The 12,022-nt window shown below is 45.8% G+C and overlaps 1 protein-coding gene across 1 annotated transcript in view; it reads left to right on the forward strand.

The window, feature by feature from the left end:
• Ppa1 (pyrophosphatase (inorganic) 1) overlaps window positions 1-12,022 on the forward strand; it is a 30,037-nt gene that overhangs the window by 4,936 nt on the left and 13,079 nt on the right. The window contains exons 3-5 of the mRNA XM_021204664.2: window positions 7,502-7,555; window positions 9,120-9,239; window positions 11,838-11,924. Of these exons, the coding sequence (XP_021060323.1) occupies window positions 7,502-7,555; window positions 9,120-9,239; window positions 11,838-11,924 (261 nt within the window). The remainder of the gene's footprint in view (window positions 1-7,501; window positions 7,556-9,119; window positions 9,240-11,837; window positions 11,925-12,022) is intronic.

Below are 12,022 nucleotides of genomic sequence, written 5' to 3' on the forward strand. Positions count from 1 at the left end.
GTGTGTGTGTGTGTGTGTGTGTGTGTGTGTGTGTGTGTGTGTGTGTGTGTAGATCAGAAGACGGCATGCTGGAGCCAGTTCTTCTACCGTGTAGGAATCGGGAATCAAAGCCAGGTTTCCAGACTTAGATACAAGTACCCTTGCCTGCTGGGTCTTCTCTGGGCCCTCACTGACCTGAAGCTCAGTGTTAATAACCAGTCCATCTGGACTCTGTAGCACACTGCGAATAATATTGTCAGGTTGAAGTCTTTACTTCATGCTTGTAGCATTACTATTCCCTTAACTAGAAATAGACTCATAGGGCTGGTGCAATGGGTTGAAAAACCAAACCAAACCAAAAGAGTACTTGTCCTGGAAGAAGAGAGCCTACCGCTACATGTGTCTATACATGTGTATGGGTGCACACACATACATCATATACACACAATAACTTTTTTTTAGTTAAAAATGAGAGAAATAGAGAAATACATTGAATTGTATTAATACTAGAAAGTGTGCTATATATAGTTCTCCTGACAGCTGAACTCTAGCAAGAAATCCAGTCTGTAGGTACTTCAGGGGATTCCATCTGACCCAGCTCCCACTTTGGAGACAATGAAGCAAACAAAGGCAGTTCTGCACTGCAGGAAGGACCTTTGATGGGGCACGCCTTCCTGTGGGAGCCTCGCAGTTGTCTTTACTCGGGTTCTCTGGTTTGTTACTTCTGATGTCCTGACAGTTGCCGAGTCCGCCCCCACTGAACTGTCTTGTTGGGTTGGCTTGGCTTGAGTTACCTCGTGTGGCTAAATAGGATGTACATCATACTTCAGTGTGCTTCACAATAATACCTCAGGATATTCTGAGCTATGGAGGCATAGGAACCAGGGAGTCTGGGTTACTGATGGTTTTTCTGTGGATGTGCATGTCTCTTGCACACTGGCGTGCTGAGGAGGGAAGTATCTCATACAGAGCTGGGTTTCCATGTTCCCAAGGGTTACCACAGCTGTCTCAGGACACTCCAGAAGGGGGGATGGAGATGACACTTGGCTGTCCTACAAAACATCATTTTTCAGGATTCTCTGAGATGGCGGGGTCTTACGGACCTGTTGTGTATGTGATGTAATTGTGTTTGTTTGTTTGTTTGTTTGCTTTTCAAGATAGAATTTCTCTGTGGAGCCTTGGCTGTCCTAAAATTCTATCTGTAGACCAGGCTGGTCTCGAACTCCTAGAAGTCTACCTGCCTCTGCCTCCCTAGTGCTGGTATTAAAGGTGTGCACCACCCTCCTACGGTGTATTTCATAAGATTATTTTTCATAAGAGCACAGACTCTTGCGACAACTGGATTTCACCAGTGTTCAGACTGTAAGAGCCAGTTTTTATTGCCATCTGAGAAGCCAGGCAAAGTGCTTTGGTTTGCAAGGTAGTTAAATCATTGGGATACAAACAAGGTCGTGGGTGACAGATCTCGTTTTGGATTACAACAAAAAAAAGCAACCTGACCTGTGACAGAGGAGTGTAATTTATTTTTTAGCTTAATAAATGTTGTATGTACATGTGTATGCGCACAAATGTCATCATATGAGGTAGCAGTCTGAGGACAACTTTGTGGTGGTAGTTCTCTCAGTACAGGTTCCAGGGATCCACCTCACATTGCCCGCTTGCACAGCGATTGCCCTTAGCCGATGTGAGACCTCATTCATTGCCCCTCCTTGACCCCAAATCCCAATGTAAGTGTGCTTTTGTACGTTTTTGTATGTGGTTGTAGGTGTGTCATTAACAAGAGGATACTTTTAAGGACTCAGTGACTCGGTTCCTCAATAGAAAAATGTCCAAGGACTTAGGGGTTTTATTCCATGTCAGAGCCTTTCAGTCCAGACACTATTGAGTTTGCTATTTGCATTAGCTAATCAAGCCAGCTAGATCAGGAAATTCTTGCGAATCAGGTATCCTGCTCGGATTCTGTCTAAGTATATTGGGTAGTAAAGGGCAAAACAGGGGCTTACTCTTGTTGTTCATTGCAGAAATATGTTTTGGGTCGATTCTACTTTGAGCTCAAATACAAAAGCAGTTGTCCAGCCAGGCGTAGTGGCGCACGCCTTTAATCCCAGCACTCGGGAGGCCAGCCTGGTCTACAAAGTGAGTTCCAGGACAGCCAGGGCTATACAGAGAAACCCTGTCTCGAGAAACCAAAAAAAAAAAAAAAAAAAAAAAGCAGTAGTCCGTGAGAATGTCTTCCAAGTCAGTACACAGGTAACAGAACACAAACTTCAGGGTCACACAGCCTAGAATAAGCAACTGCGACGCGGGTAGATAGTGATCAGCTTGGTTCTGGTTCTGGTTTTGAGTTTTATTTCCTCTTGTTATTGAGAACTGAACCTGGGGCAATGGGCACAACCCCCAGCCCTCTTTGGTTGGAGACAGGGTCTTACTGAGTAGCATGAACTCATTCTGCACATGTAACCAGGCAGGTTTGACCTCACCATCTTTCTGCTGCAGCCTCCTGATTAGCAAGGATTAGAAGCAATTCGGTGAGGCCCATTCTATGCAGTGAAAGTTGACCTCAAGCTGCTGATACGCCTGGCTCAGATCCTCGAGTTTCAACTTACTCCCACCTGGAGTATAGGCATACACCACACCCAGATCTTAAAATGCTCACCTACCAGCCGGGCAGTGGTGGCGCATGCCTTTAATCCCAGCACTTGGAAGGCAGAGGCAGGTGGATTTCTGAGTTTGAGGCCAGCCTGGTCTACAGAGTGAGTTCCAGGACAGCCAGGGCTACACAGAGAAACCCTGTCTCAAAAAAGAAAAAAAAAAGAAAAACAACAAAACAAAAAAAATGCTCACCTACCATAACTCAATACTGTAGTTGACGAGCTTGGTGTTTCTCTGGGCCATGTCTTCACTGCTTATGTGAAATGCTAGTTTTGACTGTTTTCCAGGCTCCTGGTAGGACACATTAATCCAAAGCTGTATTTTTTCTTCTGTTGAAAAACAAAAAAGTCAAGCTTTTAATCAGATGGACTAATGCTTAAATGCCTAGGTGTTACAGAGCGTGGGCAAGTTGGACAACTGAAAATCCCAAATCGTACTAGATTGGTAGGGCAGAGACAGTAAAAGGTGTGGCTAGAGTATGTCACCAGATTTCTGTCGTTCTGTGGCATTTCTGAGGGGGGAACAGGAGCTTGTTCTCGGGTGACATGGCACAGATTAGGCCGCTTCTTTTCCTGGGTGTCCATGCCTATGTTCAGTACAGGAATGAGTTTGACTGGCCTAAGTGAGCACTTTAATCGCAGGACACAGGCTCTCCGTTCCCAGCACCCCTGAACCAAACACTCAGAGTCTCAGATTTGAGAGCATTTTGGATCACTGGATAAATGTGCTCACCCAATGAAGCCTATGGGCTTACATCAGCCTGAGGATCTCTGAAATCTCAAGGATTTGCAGCCCTGACCATTTTTACATTTATTTGAATGAGTATTAATGCATAGGGAATGTCCACACCATGGTGCAGGTGCGCGGGTCAGAAGACAGTTTGTAGGAATCTGTTCTCTTTTACCATGCGGGTTCCAAGGATTGACTTCAGGCTGTCATGCTTGCTGCAAAGCACTTCTGTCCCGTCCAAACATTTGGGGTAAGAGAACACTCAACTTGTATTGCTAGATCTTTGGTGTGTATTTGTTTTTTTCTTTTGTTGTTGTTGTTGTTGAAGATCTATCTATCTATCTATCTATCTATCTATCTATCTATCTATCTATTTATTTCATGTATAACACTATAGCTGTACTGATGCTTGTGAGCTATCATGTGGTTGCTGGGAATTTGAATTCAGGACTTCTGCTTGCTATGGTCGACTCCGCTCGCTCCGGCCTGGAGATTTATTATTATATCTAAGTATACTGTAGCTGACTTCAGACACACCAGAAGAGGGCGTCAGATCTCATGACGGGTGGTTGTGAGCCACCATGTGGTTGCTGGGATTTGAACTCAGGATCTTTGGAAGAGCAGTCAGTGTTCTTAAGCACTGAGCCAGCCGGACGTGGTGGTGCATGCCTTTAATCCCAGTACTTGGGAGGCAGAGGCAGGTGGGTTTCTGAGTTCGAGGCCAACCTGGTCTTCAAAGTGAGTTCCAGGACAGCCAGGGCTATACAGAGAAACCCTGTCTCAAAAAATCAAAATAAAATAAATAAAATAAAATATAAAATAAGCACTGAGCTATCTCTCCAGCCTAGTTGTTGTTTTAAACTCTGAATCCTGACACTTTGCTGAGTGCCAGTCTTCCCCTTGGTATATATCATTATATATCACATTTTCTTTGGTTGAATTTTTTTTTTTTTTAAAGAAGACAAATCTATTTTGTACTCTGAAAGACTAGCAGCAGGTGTGGCAGGCACAGGCATTGCTTGCTGTAATTTACAGCTCCAGATGTAGAGGTGGCATGACAGTGTCAATTTTGACTATCTTATTTTTCTCAGGTACTCTCTCAATTATGGACAGAATAATTCAGAAATTTATTATTTTTTTTAAATTAAAAAAAAATGTGAATGAGTGTTTGCCTGTATGTACGCCTGCGTACTGTGTGTGTGGCCGGTGCCTCCCTGGAGGCCAGAAGATCCCCTGGGGCTAGAGTTGGAGATGTTTGTGAGCCGTCCTGTGGGTACTGGGACCCTGGGGCTGGAGTTGGAGATGTTAGTGAGCCGTCCTGTGGGTACTGGGACCCTGGGGCTGGAGTTGGAGATGTTTGTGAGCCGTCCTGTGCGTACTGGGACTCTGACCAGGTTCTTGGGAAGGGTGGCCAGTGCTCAGGGAGCGTCTCTCCAGTCTTCTGTTTACTCGTGACTTCTTAGAGCGTATCGTTCTAGGACAGCTTCCGAGGCCTAGAGGAAGGTTAAGATCCCTGGTCACTCAGTGAGCACTGTTGAAGCCCTGTACTTTTTTTGAGAGCACCATTATCTGGCTGAGTGGGGGTGGCGCCTTCCCTAGTCCCAGCACTTGGGAGGGTGAGATTGAGTTTATAGCTGGGACTACAGAGCAAAACTCCGTAAAACAAGACAAGGCCGTTATTGGGCAAGGGCATGTCCTTATAAATAGATGCACCCAGAGCTCTCTGATAAAGCTTTCTAACTCTGAAGTTAGGTGGGGCGGTGTTTACTTTTGAGGCAGGGTCTCGTGCAGACCATGCTGCCCTGATTGCTATGTAGCTGAGGCTGACCTCAGCTGCTTCTGCTTCCCGGGTGCTGCAGCTGAGGTGTCTGCTGCCACACCTGGTCTGTGAACCGCCGAGAGTTGACACATGCTGGGCTAACACGCTACCAACTTCCATGCATCGGTTATCTTTATTTTCCTTGCTGGCTACCGTGTGGATGACTATAAATTCCTGACCCTCCTGCCTCTACATCCAAAGGTCAAGGGTTATAGGCATGTGTGTCATGGAATTTGTCCAGGGCTGGGAATGGATCCCAGGGTTTTATGCACGTTAAGCCTTCTAGCAGCTGAGCTGCAGCCCAGCTTTTAAAAACTCATGTTGCTTTTGAGTGTTTGCAGATTTTTTTAAAAAAATTATGTATATGAGTACACTGTCTCTGTCTTCAGACACCCCAGAAGAGGGCATCACACCACATTACAGATGGTTGTGAGCCACCATGTGGGTGCTGGGAATTGAACTCAGGACCTCTGGAATAACAGTCGGTGCTCTTAACCACTGAGCCATCTCTCCAGCTCCATAGAATTCTTTTCTTACTATTTTTCTGAGGATTTTTACTTCTGATTTTTCACTTTTCTGCCTTTACAGGTTTGCAGTAGTAAGCATTTTAGAGTGCGGATGTCTTTGTCGGTTAATTTCTAAAGCGTTCAGTGTTGTTCCCGGTGTTCAGTGCTGTTCCCGGTGTTCAGTGTTGTTCCCGGTGTTCAGTGCTGTTCCCGGTGTTCAGTGCTGTTCCCGGTGTTCAGTGTTGTTCCCAGCCTCTGGCTAGGGATTCAGCTCTAGGTGATCTTGCTTCACTCTGCAGCTCGTGAACCCCCATGGCCTGTCCCACACTCACACCATTCTACCTGCTGTCATCCTGTGGCTTCGCTTTTTATGATATATATATATATATATATATTATACATAAGTACACTGTAGCTGACTTCAGACACCCCAGAAGAGAGCATCAGATCGCATTACAGATGGTTGTGAGCCACTGTGTGGTTGCTGGGATTTGAACTCAGGACCTTTGGAAGAGCAGTCAGTGCTCTTAACCACTGAGCCATCTCTCCAGGCTGTGCTCCCCACCCCACCCCCCTCACCCTCGCTTTTTATGTTTTGAGATATGGTTTCAAGTAGCCTAGACTAACCTCAAACTTAAGAGGCTGGTCTTCTGAGCCTTCCACTTCTACCTCCTAAGTGCTAAGATCACAGGTGTTTGCAATGTCTGGGTATTAGATGTCATTTCTTAGGGTTGGGAGAGGAGGGGAGGAAAAAGAAAAGGAAAAAGAAAAGAAAAATTACCAAGTTCCTTACCCTTACCCCCTCCCTTTAATCATTTATGTTGCAACAGCGCCACCTTGTGGATCTTTGGGATATTGCTGCTGGAAATTAAAACCCCTGATTTTATTTTTATTTGCTTCTTTCCTTTCTTTTTTGAAACTTTTTTGAGTGTGTGCTTCAAGAAAACTTCAAACTCATGATTCACCTGTTCCTACCTCCCTTATGCTGAGGTTCTAACTGGGTACCATACCTGACTGAAAGATAAGGGTTTTATTAAAGAACAATTGCAGATTGATTCGTGTCCTTGTAAAGGCTGTGAGCTGAAACGCTTCGTGTAAAGGCTTATTTCATGATAAAAATTACAGTTTGGGCAAAATGATGTTTCGTTTCCACCCAGGAGCCTTTGTTAAATCTGTCTTTGACTTGACGTGTGCATTTTAAAACTGCTGGCTTCTGGGGACTTTTGCCTGTAGTCTGTGTTGAAGATGTGCTTACACTAGAATCCCACCAGTTAGAATATCAGAGAGCAGGCCTGCCATGAATGTCGCCCTCTGGTGCACTTCGGAAGGACTTTGGAAAACAGCCAAATTTGGAGACTCCCGTGGGTAATCTGGCAGGTGAATGTTGGGGTTGAACGTGACGCATGGGCTCGCCTGGCTTGGGTGTGTCTCACGGCGCACCGGAAACCTCCTCTGGGTAGTTTACAGGACACTGCAGGGAATCGCAGCAGCCTTTGGAGGTGGCTTTCCTGAGGACAGCCGCTTCCAGAGAGAAGATGTCTTGTGTTTGTTGAAAAACCTATCCTCCTTTTTGGAAAGGTTCTTAAAACGAGAGATTTAAAACAGGAAAATCTAGAGAATCACATATTGTGAGTAAGCATGCATCTACCATATTCTGTCTGTCTGCTGTCCTCACCCGCCCCACCCACTTCGATGAAATCTCCTTAACTTCGGTTGTCTGGTAGAGTTGGTAGTTTAGCTTCAGAGGAAGAGAGGCGAGCCACGCCGCAGTGAGGCCGGATGTGATGTGCTTGTCTCACCGTTTCTGTTGTTCCAGGATGTGTTCCACATGGTGGTTGAGGTGCCACGCTGGTCCAATGCCAAAATGGAGGTAAGAGAGCTCGTCAGAGTGGGCAGCATGTCAGTTATCTTTATCAGATCCCTTTAGATAATGTGTCTGTGTGGGTCTGAGTGTGCCACGGATGTGGAGGTACCTGCGGAGCCCTGCAGTGTGCAGGAGCGGCTGCAGCACAAGTTACAAGTAGTTGTGGACTGCCCAGCGTGGCTGCTGGCACTGAACTGGCTTCCTCTCCATGAACAGCAAGTTCTCTTCCTGCTGAGCGCTCTATCCAGCCCCAAGTTTGTATCCAGCCTAACTGACTTGTTTAAAGATGAGAAGTATCCAGGTGTCAGTGTCTGGTCTCACTGTTCCCTGGCTCCACCTCCCCTGCCAACCAGTCTTTTCTCAGCTCCGGGTACCCTTACTCCTGTGCTGGCAGCACACATGTCCCAGGATGCTCCTCCCCCAGGCCTCCGCTTGTCCCCGCCACTGCCTCTCATGGCCCTAAAGTGTCCTGTCAATGTTTGCTTCTGCTTTTCTTTTCCCTTTTTGTCTTATTGAGGTAAGGTGTCATTGTGCAGCCTGGGCTGGCCTTCAACTCCTTCCCCTCCTCTTGTCTTAGCCTCCCAAGTGCTGGGGCCACATCCAGAGCGTCTCAGCAGGAAGAGCTCATGACCTTGGCTGAGTTTCGTTTCCTTCTAGTGGCAAACAGTGACGTGACTGCCTTTCCTTATAGGTCCTCACTTTATATCACTTGAATTTTTGTTTTTGTTTTTGAGACAAGGTCTCCCTATGTAGTCCTAGATGTCTTAGAATTCCAGACTGGCCTCTACCTTATAGCATCTGCCTGCCTCTGCCTTCTGATGGATGGCTGGGATTAATTATAGGGGTTCACCACCATGCCTAGCTTCCCTAAGTTTGGTTTTTTTTTTCTTTTAACAGTGACCACACTACACTCTCAGATGTTTGAATAAATTTAACTAGAAAGGAAAACTGATGTTGGATATTAATTATTTTGTACTTTTCTTAAGACTTTTTTTTTTTTTTTTTNTTAGATTTATTTATTTATTTATTTATTACATGTAAGCACACTGTAGCTGTCTTCAGACACTCCAGAAGAGGGAGTCAGATCTTGTTACNGATGGTTNTGAGCCACCATGTGGTTGCTGGGATTTGAACTCCGGACCTTTGGAAGAGCAGTCGGTGCTCTTACCCACTGAGCCATCTCACCAGCCCGACTCTTGTTGTTTTTAATTGTTTGTTTAATGATTTATATGTGTGTGGCTGTTGGTCTGGGCAGAGGCCAGCTTGCAGGCCGTCTGGGGACGAAGCTCGGGAGTGCCGCTCTGTGGCCAGCTTGCCAGCGCCTTTCCTCTAGAATGCTGGTGTCTGGTCCAGCTTGTCTTACTTTTTGGTTCCTGGAATTAGAGAATGTTCTTCTCTCTTCTTGAGTGTTGCTGTGCATAACAGCTGTCGGAGGAGCCTTTAGTTCAGTTCTCACCATGTTAGGGAAACAAATCCTGAAGGTGGAATAGTGGGGGGCATGCCTACGTAATTTGTTTTCTGGGGTCCTTACTCCTGTAGTGTTGCACACCCATCTGGCATTTCATTTCAGATTGCCACAAAGGATCCTTTAAACCCAATCAAGCAGGATGTGAAAAAGGGGAAGCTCCGCTATGTGGCGAATCTGTTCCCTTATAAAGGGTATATCTGGAACTACGGCGCCATCCCTCAGGTACGTGTCCAGAAGCCCCCTTACTCGCTGAAAATGTACTTTTTTTCTTTTAGCTTAATAAAAATTAACTCATTTTTGATCAAACGTTTTAATGCAGAAAATACTGGCTATCACAGAGCAGAAAAACAATGGACAGGATAGTTTTATTTTAAACATTTTAATGACTTATTTCCAAGGTTAACTAAAAGGAATATGTCTATGTTTAAGCTCAGATTTTCAAAAATGTTCCGTTTTCTATGGACTCATTGTAGACTCCCGACAGTACATTCTTCACAGATTTAGTATTGAGTGTAGCGAGAAGAGGGAGCCTTGGTGCTTAAAGCCTGGGTTCTTCGCCAGACTTAGGGGCACACTCCTGTTAGCCCAGCCTGCAGGAGGACTGACATAAATTGGAGGGAACCCTGGTCTACATGGCCAGTTCTAGGACGGCCACAGCTACATAGTGAGAGCTTATCTCTGAAAAACACAGCCAGAATTAAAGAGGTGCCTGCCAGATGCTTGGCGACCTGAGTCCCAAGGTCCCATGGCAGAAGGAGAGAGCTCACGCCTGCCTTGATTTCTACCCAGATATCATGTATACCTCCGAACTCAGCATTCTAGAGGCTGAAACAGTACTGAGAGCTCAAAGTTTAGCTTTAGCAAGACTCTTTGTCACCAGAGAAGCTCCCACCGAATGGTGGTGCAGACACACTGGTCTCCCTCTGTTCCTCTGAGACATAAATCACACTCAACCTGGAGAGTTGTTTGGAAGAAAAGAGCCCTTACTATCTTTCTGCCCGCGTGCATTCTCCTGCGTGCATTCTCCCGCGTGCATTCTTACTGCCGTGTACATGAAGGCTTGGTTCTCCTGAGGTCACAAGCTTTGTGGCAGGATCACTGCGCGCTTTCTTCTTATACAGCTGGACCCTTGTTTTCCTATCTATCGAAAGCAAGGTGTTGCTTAGTTTTTGGATGGTGAGTCATCAGACTTCGGGGTGTCCAGGGGGTTAATCTCAGCACCCAGAGACGGAGGGTGGCAGATCTCTGAGTTCAAAGATTACCTGGGGCTGGCTGCACAGAAAAACCCTATCTTAAAAAATCAGGAACAAAAAAGACTTGTATCTCTTATTAGTAAAGGACATACATTTGATCATGCGACACTTAACACATATCCAATTTAGTTTTTCCTGTGGGTAATGGTTTGTTCCCTATTCATCATTAGGTGATATTAAGGGGTGTCATTATGAAACATAAGTTACTAGCATGTAGGTCAGACTCATCTAGTTTGTTGGGTAATCACAGAGTCATTTGTCTGTCCCAATTATTGCACTTCATTCCGCACTTGAGTTGATTTGGTATTTGGCTTTGATGTGTGGTCCCTGTGGGGACACAGTGCTGAGCTCTTCTTCTCGGGGCGGACTCTTGCTTTCCTGGTGTTTGAAGCAGTCTTGCTTTATCCCGTTCACTTTGATCTTTTTCCTCTAGCTGAATAGGGAAGTAAATCCAAGTCATGAATGTGTTCTGGTGAGGAATAAAAGACCCTACCAACAGCTGCAATTTAACCCAACAGCGGCAGCACACTCGATCAGTTCTTTGTGAGATGCTCTGCTGAGCCTCTGGCCTGCAATTTAGCAAAGAGAGAAAGGCAGTAATTTAAGCTTTTCAGCCTTGGCTCCCAGCCAGCAAGGCTGCGTTCACCATCAGAGGTTATCATTTCCATTCCGGGCTCTCTGGGTGGCAGAGATCTGTGATGGAGAGACTCCAGCTGATAGGAGATAGAGTAAGTACCCAGAGCAGCTCATCAGACTCAGGGCCTTGCACATGCTAGGCAAATGCTCTCCTACTGAGTCACACACCACACCACACCACACCACACCACACCACACCACACCACACCACACCACACCCCTGCCTGCCCTTCGCCCTTAGTGTTTGAGACACTAGGGTCTTTGTGTGTGGCTTAGTGAGACTTCTGTAGCCCGTACTTGAGCTCCTGCCTCAGTTCCCACGTGCTGGGATTACAGGCATGCACCATCATATGACTTAAGTGTTCGAAGCAGGATCATTTTCTTGTTTAGGCTTTGGGGTTTTTGAGTCAGGACCACACTGTGTAGTCATGGCTAGCCTAGAACTCATAGGAATCTGCCTGCTTCTGTCTCCTGGGATCAAAGGCACATATTGACACACCCAGCTTCGTTCTCTGTTGAAGCTTACATTTAGCTTAGCATTATATGCATAATAGAAGCACCAACATTTAATTAAAATTCTTCTCTATAGTTAAAAGTTCTTAAATGGAAATTATAAAGTTTGTTTGTTCGTATGTTTTTTTTCCTTGACAGGGTTTCTCTGTGTAGTCCTGGCTGTCACGGAATTCATTCTGTAGACCAGGTTGCCCTTGAACTCAGAAATCCACTTGCCTCTGCCTCAGTTGTGCGGGGTTCTAAGGCGTGTCCCGCCACATCCAGCCTGTAAAGGATTTAGAACCAGATGGTTTGTATTTTTTCAGCCGACCTCGTGGGGGATTGCACTTGGTCAGCAGCGTGTGTGTGTGTGTGTGTGTGTGTGTGTGTGTGTGTGTGTGTGTGTGTATGTGCTGACCTCTAACCCTCACTTTTTTAGACATGGGAAGACCCAGGACACAGTGACAAGCACACTGGCTGCTGTGGTGACAACGACCCAATTGACGTTTGTGAAATCGGAAGCAAGGTAATGAAGTTGAATTTTCCCTATGACATTAAATTTAATGACTCATACCAGTTTCTATTTTGAAAATTACTGTGGGGGCTGGTGAGATGGCTCAGTGG

Source organism: Mus pahari, chromosome 9, assembly GCF_900095145.1.
Source record: "Mus pahari chromosome 9, PAHARI_EIJ_v1.1, whole genome shotgun sequence".
NCBI classification, from domain to species: Eukaryota; Metazoa; Chordata; class Mammalia; order Rodentia; family Muridae; genus Mus; species Mus pahari.